The sequence below is a fragment of the Phytophthora ramorum genome, assembly GCF_020800215.1.
Source record: "Phytophthora ramorum isolate Pr-102 chromosome Unknown Phyram_PR-102_s0001, whole genome shotgun sequence".
Lineage (NCBI taxonomy): Eukaryota > Oomycota > Peronosporomycetes > Peronosporales > Peronosporaceae > Phytophthora > Phytophthora ramorum.
The window spans coordinates 3,421,926-3,437,616 of NW_027150647.1; the positions used below are offsets into that span (position 1 = coordinate 3,421,926).

Genomic DNA, 15,691 nt, shown 5'->3' on the forward strand with positions numbered 1-15,691 from the left:
TCACACGGATGCATCCATTTATAGCCCATCGGTTTCCTGCAGTCTCCGAGTTCCTCTCTTATGCTAGCGCGCATGGCTCGCGAGTGGAGCGTCTTCATGCGGCAGCCCGTGCTGCCGCGCCACAGCAAGCACCCGCACTCGTGGCTGCGTCACGTGACGCTGCTGCGCGCGTTGCTCGTGGGGCTCGCGCTCTTCGTGTGCTGGGGCTACACGCAGCTGTTGGTGCGCTACGGCAGCATCTCGCCCGCCGCCACGGCGCTCTTCACGACGGCCTACGACGGCCGTGCGGCCGACGACCTGCCTCCGGCGTCGCCGCCCTGGCGGCCGCCGTTCCGCGTGGTCGTGTCCCTCACCACGACGCCCAGTCGCCTGGACAAGGTCATGGACAGCGTGCGCTCGCTCGCCAAGCAGAGCTTGCGGCCCGACCAGATCTACGTCAACATCCCGGAGGGCCCCATGAAGCGCCACCCGGAGCGCTCGTATGACGAGACGGAGATCCCGTCGGAGCTTGAGAGCCTCGCGCCGCTGGTCAAAGTCAATCGCTGCGTGGACGACGGCCCAGCCACCAAGCTGCTCGGGGCCCTGAGGCTCGAGAGCAACGCGTCCACGCTCATCATCACGCTGGACGACGACTTCGAGTACCCGTCGGAGCTCGTGGCGTCGCTGGCGTGGGAAGCAGTGGCCAAGCCCGACGATGCACTGGGGGTCTGTGGATGGGGCATGCTCCCCATGTGGCACGAAGTGGGCGTGGTGCCGGCCTACGTGCCGTACTTTATGCGTCCCCATGGACGCTATGTGGACATCTTGCAGGCGTGCTGTGGCAACGCGTATCGGCGCGGATTCTTCTCGGATGTGGAGGCGCTGGCGGACATCCCATCCGTATGTGTGACGGTGGACGACGTGTGGATTGCCGGCTACTTGCGGGCGGTGGAGCAGCGGCATAGCGCGTTGATCAGCAAGAGGTTGGATCCATCCGACCCGGAGTGGAAAAAGGAGGAGGCGCGCTCCTCCGAGCAGCAAATGACGCTCTCGAGCTTCAACCACGAACACCAGGTGCATTACAAATGTGTGCAGGCTCTCGAGGACAAGTTCCAGCGACGATGGACGCGTAACTTTGAAGAGTAAACACAGGACGACGTAGCATAAGATAATGGTCAGCGCAACAGCAACCAACGCAACTTGATAGATGCCGCAGCTGGCACTGGAAACAAACACAAATGGCGTTTGTAAGTCGCTGTCGCCTGCAAAACATAGACTGCATTCGATATGTATGCACACGTGTATTCTCGAGTTCTTGCTTTCTTCGTAGCAGTCATCTCTCCTCATTCCAACGGACGGAACCCCACCAGAACTTGATCACCTGCCGTCTATAACATTTGCAGGCAACCGGAAACGCAGGAAGGGTGAAGTGCATGTCAAACTGAAGTGATCCAGTACGCCATTTACACGGGGGCTTTCAGTCTCCTAATACCGCAAGACGCATCTACTCGTTACCGTTGTGGATGGCTCCAGCCTCGTCCACAGACGAAATTTGACTGCACATATCAATGACAACAAGTTAATCTCCACAAGAATTTCGCAGACAACAAAACACGCATATACGTACATCCACTTCTTGTCGAGCGTCTCCTTCCAGAGTGTGACCTTGTGGTCGCCCGAGGACACAGCCAAGACGTTGCCCGTGACGGACCAGCTCACACGCCACACAGGCGCGTCGAACGTGTGCAGCAGCTCGCGCTTCCAGACGGTGTCCTCGGCGGTCTGTGACCAAATGTACACGTGCTTGTCCTCGGAGCAACTGGCGATAAGGTTCACGGGCAGTCCCGTGCTGGGAGCCCAAGCCACGTCACGCACCCAGTCGCCGTGGGCAGGGGCAGAGCTCAGCTCCTGCTTCGTCCATTCGGTCTCACCCTCCTGCAGGCTCCAGATCTTGATCGTCTTGTCGCACGAGGCCGTCACCACGCGGCGGATGGGCCCGGTAGGGCCCTGCGAGCCCACTGAGTTAAATGGCGCCCAGCTCACAGCGTTGCATCCCAACGCACTGTCCTTGAAATGGCTCACGCTCCACCCCTCGGCTGCAAAAACGTCCAAGGGCAGTTAGTCAACTGAATAAAAGTTGATCCAACTGCAGCTCAACACGTACGCGAGTAGCTGAGAACGGAGACGGTCCCATCGGCCGAGGCGCAGGCGAGGGCGAGTCCGTACTCGTGCGGCGCCCAGGCGATGCTGTTGACCGAGGACTCGTGGAAGCCGTGCATGTAGGCCTGCGTCCACTGGTTCAAGCTCTGCTCGCGGTAGATAATCACCTTGCCGTCGTACGAGCAGGCTGCCAGCAACACGCCGAACTTGGGGTGCGCCCACGCCACCTGCCACACGGGGCCTTCATGGCTGCAATGTCCAATACACAATATTGAATAATTGGCAATAGATGCAGCGACACTGATGGACGTACCCCGTCAAGATCTGCTCGTTGTTCTGCACATCGCCCGTGACGTCGTACACTTTGATGGTTCGGTCCGACGAGCACGTGGCCAGACGCTTGCCGTAGTAGTCCAGCTGCGCATCGTGCTGCAAAAGACAATAGTGAAGTAGCGTATTTCGTCAGTTTGGAGGCTACAGAGACCCGGAAAAGCAGCGTGGTAGGAGGAAGGAGAGGGACGGCGCGACGTACGATCATGTCCTCATGCTGCGTGTCGATGGAGAGGATGGGTGCGCTCATGGTGGCCGGTTGGTGTGCTTCGGTGGCAGCTCGAGACTTTTGTCAAGGGGAGATCCGGACGCAAAATTTGACGGTATGTGCGCCACACCACGCAACATTTACCGAAAACGGAAAAGGCAATTCGTATGGGAGTTCGAATGGAATTATTGCATCGCTAGGACGCTGCTTAGTTGTGGACGCCACCGGCCTCTGCAGCGACGAGATCAAGTGGGGAAGCATAGTACAGTGTCGGCAAACGGCGATAGTGGCGGCGACGGGGCCGATATTCGGCCATGGAACCGCTGCGAATGTGTTTCGTCTCCTACCAGCCCGCGTTCTCGTCCTCGTCAGGCACGACCATGACGAGACTCTGCCAGCCAAAGTCCTTCCAGTTGAGCTGGAAAAGCAGCACCCAAGCCACGAAGAGCACCGTCCAGAAGCAGAAGCCCATGAACGACCGTCGCACCCCTTTGAGCAGCAAGGCACAGGTAGCACCATCAGCACAATTGGCCCCAAGTAATGTATACTACTACTGTATACAGTTAACGTACACATGGTGACCGTGGGGTCGATGGTCGGGTCCATGAACTGCTTGCGGTAGAAAATGACGTTCACGAGGTGCAGCCATGGCAGAAACGCCAGCCCGCCCAGGAACATCTTCTTGGCCACGCTCTCGTCTGCCTCCTTGTTCAGGTTGCGCGTGAAGTTGCCGCGGTTGTTGGTCTCCCCGTTAGTGGTGGAGTCCGGCCGTGCGGCCTCCTCCAGCACGGGCGTGTCCTCTGTCTCGCGGCCCGCCATCTTTGTTGAGTCTGGCTTTTGGACTGAAAATGGAGCTGCAACAGAAACCCTACTACACTTGATATTGTGAAACTATCCGGACAGGATTTAGTTTTATCGGCACAATATGGTCTGTAAAATATGATTTATCGCAGAACTGGCGTTTTGTATTGGAGACTTTGTGTCCCATACACCACGCACAAAGACGCCGTGTTGAAGCCACACAAAATCGTTCCAGTCGAGCAACTCGAGCAACTTGACGCCATGTACGGCGGCAACTACAGCTACCCGCCTCCTGGCCAGCCTGGATACGGGCCTCCACCAGGACAGCCTTATCCTCCTCAGCAGCCAGGTTATCCGCCGCAGGGCTACGCTCCTCCCCCCCAAGGATACTCAGCTCCTGGTTACCCGCCTCAGCCCGGATATCCGCCTCAACCGGGTTATCCAGCCGCGTACCCTCCAGGTCCAGGGGGATACCCGCCTCCTCCACAGCAAGCGCAGGCCTACTACGCAGCCCAGGGCCGACAGCTCTTTGTGCAGGCGACGCTGGCCCCGGCGTACGCAGCACCGCAGCCTGCCTACGTCGCGTACCCGGGCGTCGCGTACGGCGGCGGTTACTACAAGCACAAGAAGTACAAGCACCACAAGTACAAGCACAAGCACAAGGGCTTCAAGTTCAAATAGCAGTGCTCAAGTAGCTTAGGCTGGGTAGATGCAGACGCGTCTTGCATTGCGGTAACCCAACGGCACTGTACATGGTCAAACATTTCTCATTTACTGCTGCTTGGCTTTCTTGGCCGCACGCTTCGCCTTGAAGCGTTTGAGTTCTCGCACGAGTCCTAACAGGAACGGCAAGATCAGAGGCGCGAGAAGGGGCGCGTACACACCCAACATTTGCTCCTGAGGAAAGTAGAGCTGCCGGATCATGGTGTGGTCATAGTACGCAGCATCCGTAAGCTCCGACGCTTGACGAGCCATGGCCAGCAGACTACGCAGGTCGGACGCCTCCACGCAGTTTTGCTGGTTGCTGTCGCAAAGGATGGCCTCCAGTCTTGTAACAGCAGTCTCAACCCGCATCTGCACTCGCTCCAGCACGCTCAGCTCAGGCAGCGTTTCCACGAGCTCCACGGTCGACTGCAGCGTCTCGATGGCTGTTTGCATGAGTTTAGTGAATCGGCTGCGCATGACGACATCCAACTCCCAATCCGCAATGCCGTCAGCTGGCGATGGCAGAAACTGAAGTCGCCGTCTTGAAGCTGCCCTACTTGCAGTATCTTCCTCTCGTTGCCGATGGGTGAAGGACGGAACACCAAGCAGCGTGCGGAACTCCGAGATGAAAAGTCCCATGACGCGCTGCAGCTCCCGTCTCTTGGTCTCTGCTGCTTGCGCTTCTTCGGAGGCATTAATACTCGGTTTGGCATTGAGAACGTGAGGGTTCAGGATGACAGCAATGCCCCACCCTGGCAACTCGAAAGACGTCACCAAACCACGTTTTTTCTGTTCTTCACCGTCCGGGCGAATAAACAGAGGGGCATGCACAAGGTCCGGAAGTGCGGCCATGAAGTGCAGCACCTGCTCACGGTCTTCTAGCACGGAAGCATCCAGAAAGTCATTCGCGCTCTTAAACTAAAACAGCAAGAACGACCAGAAACACGTCAGTGGTCATCCTAACCTCATACAATCCAGGCACAATAGGCACCGACCAACCTGTTTGAGATCTTCAGCACTCAGGTAGAACTCCGTCCCATCGGCGCTAGGCGTGATTTCCTTCGCCAGTCGCGCATATTGCACCACCTGCGTCTCCACCGTAAAGTTTGCAACAGCGCCAACCTTCAGCACGAACCTCCCTACATACTGGTCCACCAGCGCGGGTAAATCCTCCGTCCAGGGCGTCACAGGATTCTCCTTCAACAAAGAAAACTGCAGTCGATAGTTCAGCGATCTCCGCGCCGTCTTGGCCTCCACCTGCTGCTTGTTCACACTCTTCTCCTGCTCCTGAGGATATACATGTCGCTGCACCAGTCTCTCAATGGCAGAATGCACTGTATCCCCCTTCGTCACTTGGCACTGCGACGTCCACGCATGGCGGTACTTCCCCACTGTCAACACAGCAGCAGAAGTCGCCGCTTTCTCATCACAAAGCAGGAAAACACTGAAGCGCTTCTGGTGAACAGTCAGCAGCGTCTCCAGCGCGTCGTCCGTGGCCTGCAAACCTGTTTCCACCGCAACCTGCAGCTCGTTTTTCTGTTCTTCATTTAGCTGCAATTGTTGCGTCGAATACGCAACGTTGGGGGCGCTGGAGGGCGGCGTAGACGAAGATCCCGAGCCAAAGCTGTAGATGTCCACGAGGAACTCGTCCGGCCCGCCGAAGCGCGACTTCTCCCACGACAACCGTTGGATGCGCTGCACCGGAAGATCCACGCGCTCCACTTGCGTCAGGTGCCAGGCCACGGGTGCCGCCAGCAGCGCGAAGACCACGAACGCGCCCACGATCTGCAGCCGTGTGCCCGCCATGGCGTTCAAGTGCAACTTATTCAAGTGCAACTTATCATCAAATTCACGTGGTAGCGCAACATAAGCTGTCCGTCCTGCGGACCGTCCTGCACAGGACATATAGTGAAAGCAAGTCTACAGTGTCGAAATGATTGGTGAATTAGTCGCACTAATCATTTCATCACGCTAACCTTGTGTTCGCTATTGGTCCAAGGGGCCTCCCTCGCTTTTGGAGATTCACCAAAAGCGTGGGTGTACAACATCCACGTAGCCAAGTTCGCGTAGCCTCGGTACGTGCGCATCTCCTGCTGTGTGCAGTGATTTTCTTGATGAGGAAGCTGCATCTTCATCTCCGCTGCCGTCTCCTCCTTCCGATCATACCAGTTGCTCATCTTGAATCGCTCTACAACGCCCACTAACGGCTTTAAACCATCTGCATTTCGCTCTTCTGCAGCCTTTTCCAGCCCTTTTCGCCCTTTCCCAGCTCCTAAGCCACTTCAGACGCCCGTCATGGCCTCGGAGGACTCGCTGTTCGGCTCGTCCATGGACGGGCTGCCGGCCTTCTTCACCAACGGCAGCGTGGACGATACCAAGTACGAGTCGTTGCTGGCTGATCTCCGCGCACACGACCTCCTGGGGCCCGTGGAGAGTGGCGCCCAGGCCAGCGAGGCCGGTGGCTCGTCTCTCTTCTTCAACGACGCGTTCTCGGCGGTTTTCATGGGCAATTTCCAGTCGGGAACGAGCGGCAAAGCCGGCGGAGGATCATCCGGCCGTGCGCCGCCTGGGCTCAGTGCTCCGCCCGGACTGGCGGCGCCCTCGGAAGACCTCAAGTGGGCCAGAGGCCAGCAGGAGTTCTCGAGACTTGAGGAGAAGTTCCACGGCTCGGAGAAGCCGACAACTGCTGCTGCAGGGAGCGGACGCGCTCCGCCGCCGGGACTGAGCTTGGAACAGGATTCTGAGCTGGACGAGAGCCAAGTGCCTGGACTCCGTGGACTGGGTCTGGATGACGACGACTCGGTGGTGAACGCGATGGCTCCGCCGTCCAAGCAGCCGCCGCCGCTGCCGCAGGCCCCTCCGGTCCCGGCACCGCCGATGCCTCCCACACAAAACGCTCAGCCGCCGAACGCGTGGGGTGCTCCTCCGATGGCGCCGCCTAACCAGCAACAGATGCAGCAGCCGCACCAGTACATGCCGCCTCCGCCGCCTCACATGCAGGGCCAGCCTCCGCACCCAATGTACATGCAGGGTCATCCGATGCCTCCACAGGGAATGTATCCTAGAGGCCCCCCGCCGCCCCCGCAGTTTTACGGACGTGGCCCGCCACCGCCGATGCGGCCGCCGTTCCCCGGCCCGCCTGGAGCATTCGCGCGCAATGGTATGCCGCATCCGCCGCCGCAGATGCACCCGCCCGCCTTCAAGATGATGACTCCGCGTGACGTAAACTTTGTGATGCAGCAGCAGATGAAGTGGCTGCGCTCGAGTGACCCGTTTAGTGACGACTACTACTTCCACAACTACATGCAGAAGCGCACACGTGCTGGTGTGCCTGGCCGCCCATCGGTCCCGCTTCCCTCGTGGAAGCTGCAGCACGTCAAGTCTGTTGACCCCCGTGACGTGCAGCGTGAAGTCAAGTCGCGCAACTGGGAATCGGAGTATCATGTGCTAGGACGCAACACCAAGAGCAGTCTGTACCGCCCCAAGCAATTGCTGAACCTCGCAGGCGACGAAACTTCTTCACCTCCCGCTTCGTCCCCGACAAATGCGGCAGATCCGGAGCGTACGCCTTCTAGTGGTGGAGAGGGCGACGAAGAGGTTACTGCTGCTGCGTCTGCGACAGCCGAATCTAGCAGTGAGGCTGCTAGCTCTAAGCACGTGCGCGGCTCGAGTCCTGGTGCCCAGGCTGTGGCTGCGGAAGCTCAAGCCGCTAAGGTCCTGCGCATGAGCGACGATGTTAGCCGGAACTCAGTGTTCGCCAACGACACCTGGAAGATTCGACTTCAATTGGATCGCGGCATGCAGTGTCTGCTGTCTCTGCAAGACGCGCGTCACCTGCTGGATGCACGCGGCATTAATGTGCAGCAGTTCCACTCGATGAACGAGGGCGAGATGGATCCGTCTCTTGTTGAACTCCGCTTGCGCACCACGTCGCTGCTGCTGGAGCTGGCAGCCCTGCTGGGCGTCAACGTGACTCAGCCGGCAGAGGCGGAAAGCGAGAATGGCGCGGCCGCCTCCCGTGGCGTCATGAGTTGCGATGTGCAGCAACTCCAGAGGATGTTGACAGCGACCAAGGGCAAGATGCTGGTGAGCCGCGCGCTGCCGCTCCTGCACCCATCGGCTCGGTTTGTGCTCCTGCCGCACCTTGTGGACCACCTTTTGTCCGGACGGGCTGAAGGGGGCCGTCAGTTGGACGTGAATGACGCTGGCGACGACCGCCTGTGCCAGACGCTGGTGCTTATGCTGCTCTACGTGCCGCCGGCTCCGCCTGCCGAACTGCTGACCGAGTGCCTCCAGCGGGCGCTGAATGGGCACGACGTGCAGTCGCTGTCCATCGTGCTGCACAACCGCGCGCGAGCCGAGGCGTTGCAGGGATTGCTGCAGCGTGGTGGATCAGCTGTGCAGCAACTGACGGAGACCGAAGGCGTCAATGCCGAGCACGCGACCAGCGTCAAGCAGCAATGGGAACACCACCAGGGCGTGTTCGTGCAGCTGGCCACCGCTATTAAGCAGACGGCTTGAGCGAGAAAACCTGTCGCGTTTATTTCTTCATGCGACGACAGAGCTGCCGGGTCGATGGTGACGTGAATCTGGCTGCAGCGGCTTACATACAATGCATGTTGCATTTGCTTTCATACAATTTCGTTTGTGCATCGTCTGTACATCGTGTGATGTTCTACTTCTCTCTGCAATTCGACGGTCTTGACAGCCGCGAGCCTGGGGGAGAGCTCCGTCATGTCGATCTCAGGAGCGTTCGGCGCGAGGAAAAAGTTCTCGAGGCGACAGCAGAACGTGATCACGAGCAGCAAACTACCGACAACCATCAGCTGCGCGATGCTGCCCTGGGCCGCATGACACACTGTCACATTGCTCCAGCAGCTACCGTCGGAGAGCGTGGCGAGATCTACGGTAGCTCGGTGCCTCGGAATGCTCATCAAGCCTACAACGGCCCAGCCGACGGATGTGAGAGCAACAACCGTGATGCTGAGCGCGACCAGCGTCTTGGCGACTCGTGTGGACACCGTCCGGTACCTGCGTGGCGACATTGAGCAGCCCACCACCACGAGTGTTGCGGTGAACATGGCCACGAACACGGCCGCCGCTCCTGCGAAGAAGGTCGGGGGTGAGAGCAGCTCCGACGTGCTGCACGTCTCTGTAGTGCGACTCTCGAGCCACGACGCGGCATTGAGCGTCACCAGCAAGGCCAGCGGTGGCAGCAGCAGCGCTCGCTGGGTCAGGCGAGAACAGCACGAGCAGCGCAGACACCAGAGTAGAGTCAAGACCTGTCGGTGGGAGTAGCACGATGCACGACGGGGTCAGAGCCAATTGACACAACAAGTTGAAGTGGTTGACGTTGAAGTGAGCCGACGTACATCGCAATCGATGGCGAGCAGCGCCTCCCGCACGCCCAGCCATCCCCCCACGACCACGCAGCCACCCGATAGCGAGAGACAGAGCACTGCCAACCAGTGCGACGCCGGACAGCCGTGCTCCAAGCTGAGTACGAGTCCTAGCACCCCCCACGCCTCAAGCCCCAGCACCGAGACAGCCGTGCTGCGCCGGAACGAGCGATTCCGGTGGTCGTAGAGCGCGTTGGCGTCGGGTTTGGATGAGGTCCTGTTGGCGGTGACTCGACGATGCAGAGCGAAGGTTGTCAGAAGCAGCAGCGCCAGCAGCGAGGCGTCCAGGAACACGCGCAGTCGAGGCAGGCAGTTGTCGGCCATGACTAACAGCAGCAACAGTTAGCCAGCACGATCCGGAGCGGAGACAAGTGTGGGATGCAAGTGGAGGCGATGCCGGCCACGCGCGTCAAATGCACGTGCAGGCGGAGCGCCGCAAGTGTGGCTGTCCTCGTCTCGAAGGACGGAGTCTCACAGAGCCTGGCAGAGCGGGGTTCTAGCTTTAGACGTGCAGCATGGGCGTCTTCGCCTCCAAAATAGCTAGCCGTCTCGACACCTCGCGAACAGAGACTCCATTTCGTAGCATCACAGAGAGCGAGTCTGACTCACGTACGTTGGTGAAGCACTCGTATCTCTTCGTTCGTAATGGTGCTACCACCGCCGATCGACTCGTTGAAGCGGACGTGAGACCGCGCTCATGACCGTCACGCACTTGTCTTCAACGTGTTGCTTGATTGATCGCGGCGCGTGGTTGGGCGCTGCAGTGGCTGCTGGTGTGTAATTGCACTGTGGCACCCGACACCCGAATCCGATGCGAGCCGGAGGCGGTCGGCGTACATGTAGTGGTGAACGCTGTTGCTGCACTTGGTGCAAGACTTGCCGGCCGGCCGGCCGCTCGCACGCATGCGTGGAGAACGTGGCCCGCCGTGACTAGCTAGTCGAGCAAAGATGACGACCATGCAAACAGACAAGCAAGTGCATGCTCGTCAGCGGCGAGAGCTGGTTCCGAGGCAAACCATGCGATGTAGCCATCTGCCACGAGGCGACACGACAACCGATGCTGTTGCACCCCGAAAGAGCTCGGACTCTCGTGAGCATTCGCTACTGCCATCATCGCTAGACGCTCGCTACGGCGGTGATGCTTTCATCGAGCTGCTGCGTGGTGGCCACAATGGCGACCGGCCGGCCAGACATTCGGAGCCGCGGCTGGCATCGCGGCGCGCCGAGCGCTGGGCCCATTTGCCATCTCGGTGCAGCTTCGTCATCGTCGCGGGTCGGAAGTGGGAGCGCGGACAGTAGGCCGTCGGCACGGTCTGATAGTCAGCGACGTGCTGACAAGTAGCCAGGTCTCCTCGTAGGCTACGACTCGTAGCGCGTGCAGCGTTGCGTGGCTTTTGACTGCCATGAAGGCCGTGCTTCCTTGCCATGCCTCGCCTGACAAGTCTCTCTTCACGTAAACCGCATGGAATGCTGGTCACATGGGCCGAGCGAGTACATGTATTGCGGCGTGTCGTGAATCTCTCGTCCGAAGCAGAGAGCTGATAACTCACGAGGTCAGGCGCCGAGCAGCAGGCGAGAGTTAATGCGCGTCCGAAACATGCGCCGACTACGGCTCGCTGGCAAAGTGAGTAACCTCGGACGTCCATGTGCGCGTGGACGCAAGTGTCCGCAACCGCGGCCATGTGCTGGGTGTCGCGTTCTGAGCGCCGCACATTGTGGACTGGGTATTGAATCCGCGCGCACGCACTTGGGCCTGCTGCAGCGAGATGCCGATCGCTCGGTGGCGCGGAGCTGTGATGGTCGAGACCATATTGGCGGTGGGGAGGCGGCCATCAAGATGGACAAGCTTCGGACTCCGAGCGCTATAATAGATACGCGCGGGCTGTAGCCATTTCGGCCGAAGACAACATGCTGGACGTGACTTGAAGCGAGCGCCAAGACCGCACGGAGCCGGGCCGGTGCGGCGAGCTGTAGTACGATCCGGCAGCTCTATATGCTAGTCCCGAGCAGCATCCATCTGCGCGCGGAAAAACAGTCTCTGGGGGAACTCCACCTGGACACGCAGCGACGGCCACCTTGGCCCAACAACAGAGTCGGCGCTCGATCTGAACAGCGCGGCAGCAGATGTTCGTTTTGACCGGCCGGAGCTCGGTGGGGCACACTTCCAAGGTGCACTGTGGGCCGCCGGCTGTCCGACTCGGAGAGCGAGAGCCGCGGCGGTCATAGATCGATTCGTGCCTCCGATCACTCGTGTCTATCGCGTGAGGAGTGGACGAACGACCTAGGCATCCTGCTGCCGAGTCGAGCCGAGCTCCGCACTTGCCACTTTTGAATTCGACACTGCGTGTTCACACCGCACCACACGCGACAATGAACCTGCTTGCGTCGCCCATCATGGCGTTGAGCGCCTCTGCAACTGCCACGGCCACGACTATCGGCAATAAACGCGCGCTGCACGACTCGGAGGCCGCTGCAGCCATTGCCGCCTCGGGCCTTGTGGCGGCGGGCCACGACGACGACGGCGAGGAGATCCTGGTAGAGGCGGAGCCACTGCCGCACGAGGTCGCGGCGAGCCCGGAGCTGCGCTGCCGCTACCCGAGCAAGCACTGCCTGCGCGCGCGCACGGTCAAGAAGACGGGTGCGTTGCACAGCATGTGTGCGTTCCACCGCGCCAAGGCAAACCGGAACCAGCGGCGGCTGGAGAAGCGGAAGCGTCTGCGGCTCAATAGTGGCGACAACCTGGCCGAGACGGAGGCCACGACTCTGATGCTGCCGACGTTTTCTCCGCCCAGTTTCAAGAGCCTGATGTTGCTGCCGGAGTCGATGCCGGCCACGATGCAGCCGCGGTTCCAGTCGCCGCGCGAGGTGACGGCCGATCTCGAGCCGTTCCGGACGCCCGCCGCGCTGTTCCCGGAGGACCTGGAGGCGCTGTGCGAGCTGGTGGACGTGAGCGTGCGTCGGGCGTGCGTTGACCCGATCGATGACGCGGAGCTGTGCGCGGCGGCGGCGGTCTTCCTGTAGATGGGAGGGGGGGGGGGGGGGGGGGGGGTGTAAGGAGTATTTAGTTAGTTAGAGGGCGTAGCTCTGGATGTAATGAAGTGTCGTCTGAACCATGAGTTAGTGAGCATGCATTGGTGGGGAGCACTGCGTTGGATTTACATGGAAATCGGCCGTCACTAGAGTTTAAATGTACATGTATTTGTGGTGCTGGTTGTCGCTGTTGCTGTAGTGCACTTTCTGCATTGAGAGCGTTGTCGGCACGGCAAAGCCTTCCGACCCCGAAAGCCTCAAGTTGGTGCTATCGACAGGACAAGTCGATGCTTGCAACGATGACCACGACGTGCAATGAGTCATTGACCACTGGCTTCTGTGATGGGAACGTTCATACATGTAAATTTGCTCATCTCGGATAAGTTAGTGCTAAGCTGAGGATGCCCCAATGAGTTCTTGATCGACGACACCAGAGCCTGCTTATCACCTTTCGTTCGTACTTGTAGCACACCAATATCGCTTGGTGAAGTGCAGCACATGCTCACAGCTTATGACAAGTGAAAATCTTGCCAAGCGCCTTCACGTGCTTCAACACGAACAGAAGGATGGCAAGCATTCACAGGAACACCTTCTGGGCCACCACAATGATGGCAATTGAGCAGCTTTCAACACTTCATTACATCCAGAGCTACGCCCTCTAACTAACTAAATACTCCTTACACCCCCCCCCCCCCCTCCCATCTACAGGAAGACCGCCGCCGCCGCGCACAGCTCCGCGTCATCGATCGGGTCAACGCACGCCCGACGCACGCTCACGTCCACCAGCTCGCACAGCGCCTCCAGGTCCTCCGGGAACAGCGCGGCGGGCGTCCGGAACGGCTCGAGATCGGCCGTCACCTCGCGCGGCGACTGGAACCGCGGCTGCATCGTGGCCGGCATCGACTCCGGCAGCAACATCAGGCTCTTGAAACTGGGCGGAGAAAACGTCGGCAGCATCAGAGTCGTGGCCTCCGTCTCGGCCAGGTTGTCGCCACTATTGAGCCGCAGACGCTTTCGCTTCTCCAGCCGCCGCTGGTTCCGGTTTGCCTTGGCGCGGTGGAACGCACACATGCTGTGCAACGCACCCGTCTTCTTGACCGTGCGCGCGCGCAGGCAGTGCTTGCTCGGGTAGCGGCAGCGCAGCTCCGGGCTCGCCGCGACCTCGTGCGGCAGTGGCTCCGCCTCTACCAGGATCTCCTCGCCGTCGTCGTCGTGGCCCGCCGCCACAAGGCCCGAGGCGGCAATGGCTGCAGCGGCCTCCGAGTCGTGCAGCGCGCGTTTATTGCCGATAGTCGTGGCCGTGGCAGTTGCAGAGGCGCTCAACGCCATGATGGGCGACGCAAGCAGGTTCATTGTCGCGTGTGGTGCGGTGTGAACACGCAGTGTCGAATTCAAAAGTGGCAAGTGCGGAGCTCGGCTCGACTCGGCAGCAGGATGCCTAGGTCGTTCGTCCACTCCTCACGCGATAGACACGAGTGATCGGAGGCACGAATCGATCTATGACCGCCGCGGCTCTCGCTCTCCGAGTCGGACAGCCGGCGGCCCACAGTGCACCTTGGAAGTGTGCCCCACCGAGCTCCGGCCGGTCAAAACGAACATCTGCTGCCGCGCTGTTCAGATCGAGCGCCGACTCTGTTGTTGGGCCAAGGTGGCCGTCGCTGCGTGTCCAGGTGGAGTTCCCCCAGAGACTGTTTTTCCGCGCGCAGATGGATGCTGCTCGGGACTAGCATATAGAGCTGCCGGATCGTACTACAGCTCGCCGCACCGGCCCGGCTCCGTGCGGTCTTGGCGCTCGCTCGTTCAAGTCACGTCCAGCATGTTGTCTTCGGCCGAAATGGCTACAGCCCGCGCGTATCTATTATAGCGCTCGGAGTCCGAAGCTTGTCCATCTTGATGGCCGCCTCCCCACCGCCAATATGGTCTCGACCATCACAGCTCCGCGCCACCGAGCGATCGGCATCTCGCTGCAGCAGGCCCAAGTGCGTGCGCGCGGATTCAATACCCAGTCCACAATGTGCGGCGCTCAGAACGCGACACCCAGCACATGGCCGCGGTTGCGGACACTTGCGTCCACGCGCACATGGACGTCCGAGGTTACTCACTTTGCCAGCGAGCCGTAGTCGGCGCATGTTTCGGACGCGCATTAACTCTCGCCTGCTGCTCGGCGCCTGACCTCGTGAGTTATCAGCTCTCTGCTTCGGACGAGAGATTCACGACACGCCGCAATACATGTACTCGCTCGGCCCATGTGACCAGCATTCCATGCGGTTTACGTGAAGAGAGACTTGTCAGGCGAGGCATGGCAAGGAAGCACGGCCTTCATGGCAGTCAAAAGCCACGCAACGCTGCACGCGCTACGAGTCGTAGCCTACGAGGAGACCTGGCTACTTGTCAGCACGTCGCTGACTATCAGACCGTGCCGACGGCCTACTGTCCGCGCTCCCACTTCCGACCCGCGACGATGACGAAGCTGCACCGAGATGGCAAATGGGCCCAGCGCTCGGCGCGCCGCGATGCCAGCCGCGGCTCCGAATGTCTGGCCGGCCGGTCGCCATCGTGGCCACCACGCAGCAGCTCAATGAAAGCATCACCGCCGTAGCGAGCGTCTAGCGATGATGGCAGTAGCGAATGCTCACGAGAGTCCGAGCTCTTTCGGGGTGCAACAGCATCGGTTGTCGTGTCGCCTCGTGGCAGATGGCTACATCGCATGGTTTGCCTCGGAACCAGCTCTCGCCGCTGACGAGCATGCACTTGCTTGTCTGTTTGCATGGTCGTCATCTTTGCTCGACTAGCTAGTCACGGCGGGCCACGTTCTCCACGCATGCGTGCGAGCGGCCGGCCGGCCGGCAAGTCTTGCACCAAGTGCAGCAACAGCGTTCACCACTACATGTACGCCGACCGCCTCCGGCTCGCATCGGATTCGGGTGTCGGGTGCCACAGTGCAATTACACACCGGCAGCCACTGCAGCGCCCAACCACGCGCCGCGATCAATCAAGCAACACGTTGAAGACAAGTGCGTGATGGTCATGAGCGCGGTCTCACGTCCGCTTCAACGAGTCGATCGTCGGTAGCACCATT

The 15,691-nt window shown here is 60.1% G+C and overlaps 9 protein-coding genes across 9 annotated transcripts; 4 read left to right on the forward strand and 5 right to left on the reverse strand.

Moving 5' to 3' along the window:
* Positions 1-72: 72 nt before the first annotated feature.
* On the forward strand, positions 73-1,125 carry KRP23_788 (uncharacterized protein; the record flags this gene model as incomplete). Its single annotated transcript, XM_067893020.1, has 1 exon — positions 73-1,125. One exon carries the CDS (start codon positions 73-75, stop codon positions 1,123-1,125), a length of 1,053 nt encoding a protein of 350 aa, XP_067751352.1.
* A 358-nt stretch (positions 1,126-1,483) lies between these two features.
* KRP23_789 (Protein SEC13-like protein) lies at positions 1,484-2,719 on the reverse strand (the record flags this gene model as incomplete). The annotated part of the gene is made up of 5 exons (XM_067893031.1): positions 1,484-1,535; positions 1,607-2,075; positions 2,144-2,388; positions 2,453-2,568; positions 2,672-2,719. The coding sequence occupies 5 exons, from the start codon at positions 2,717-2,719 to the stop codon at positions 1,484-1,486; spliced, it is 930 nt and encodes a 309-aa protein (XP_067751353.1).
* Positions 2,720-3,020: 301 nt separating this feature from the next.
* KRP23_790 (Gamma-secretase subunit PEN-2) lies at positions 3,021-3,496 on the reverse strand (the record flags this gene model as incomplete). Its single annotated transcript, XM_067893042.1, has 2 exons — positions 3,021-3,166; positions 3,250-3,496. The coding sequence occupies 2 exons, from the start codon at positions 3,494-3,496 to the stop codon at positions 3,021-3,023; spliced, it is 393 nt and encodes a 130-aa protein (XP_067751354.1).
* Positions 3,497-3,739: 243 nt separating this feature from the next.
* KRP23_791 (uncharacterized protein) lies at positions 3,740-4,159 on the forward strand (the record flags this gene model as incomplete). The annotated part of the gene is made up of 1 exon (XM_067893053.1): positions 3,740-4,159. The coding sequence occupies one exon, from the start codon at positions 3,740-3,742 to the stop codon at positions 4,157-4,159; it is 420 nt and encodes a 139-aa protein (XP_067751355.1).
* A 90-nt stretch (positions 4,160-4,249) lies between these two features.
* On the reverse strand, positions 4,250-5,989 carry KRP23_792 (GPI transamidase component PIG-S; the record flags this gene model as incomplete). The annotated part of the gene is made up of 2 exons (XM_067893065.1): positions 4,250-5,101; positions 5,183-5,989. The coding sequence occupies 2 exons, from the start codon at positions 5,987-5,989 to the stop codon at positions 4,250-4,252; spliced, it is 1,659 nt and encodes a 552-aa protein (XP_067751356.1).
* Positions 5,990-6,478: 489 nt separating this feature from the next.
* On the forward strand, positions 6,479-8,704 carry KRP23_793 (uncharacterized protein; the record flags this gene model as incomplete). Its single annotated transcript, XM_067893077.1, has 1 exon — positions 6,479-8,704. One exon carries the CDS (start codon positions 6,479-6,481, stop codon positions 8,702-8,704), a length of 2,226 nt encoding a protein of 741 aa, XP_067751357.1.
* A 110-nt stretch (positions 8,705-8,814) lies between these two features.
* On the reverse strand, positions 8,815-9,906 carry KRP23_794 (uncharacterized protein; the record flags this gene model as incomplete). The annotated part of the gene is made up of 2 exons (XM_067893088.1): positions 8,815-9,465; positions 9,556-9,906. The coding sequence occupies 2 exons, from the start codon at positions 9,904-9,906 to the stop codon at positions 8,815-8,817; spliced, it is 1,002 nt and encodes a 333-aa protein (XP_067751358.1).
* Positions 9,907-11,952: 2,046 nt separating this feature from the next.
* Positions 11,953-12,603, forward strand: KRP23_795 (uncharacterized protein; the record flags this gene model as incomplete). Its single annotated transcript, XM_067893099.1, has 1 exon — positions 11,953-12,603. One exon carries the CDS (start codon positions 11,953-11,955, stop codon positions 12,601-12,603), a length of 651 nt encoding a protein of 216 aa, XP_067751359.1.
* Positions 12,604-13,314: 711 nt separating this feature from the next.
* Positions 13,315-13,965, reverse strand: KRP23_796 (uncharacterized protein; the record flags this gene model as incomplete). Its single annotated transcript, XM_067893110.1, has 1 exon — positions 13,315-13,965. One exon carries the CDS (start codon positions 13,963-13,965, stop codon positions 13,315-13,317), a length of 651 nt encoding a protein of 216 aa, XP_067751360.1.
* Positions 13,966-15,691: the final 1,726 nt, after the last annotated feature.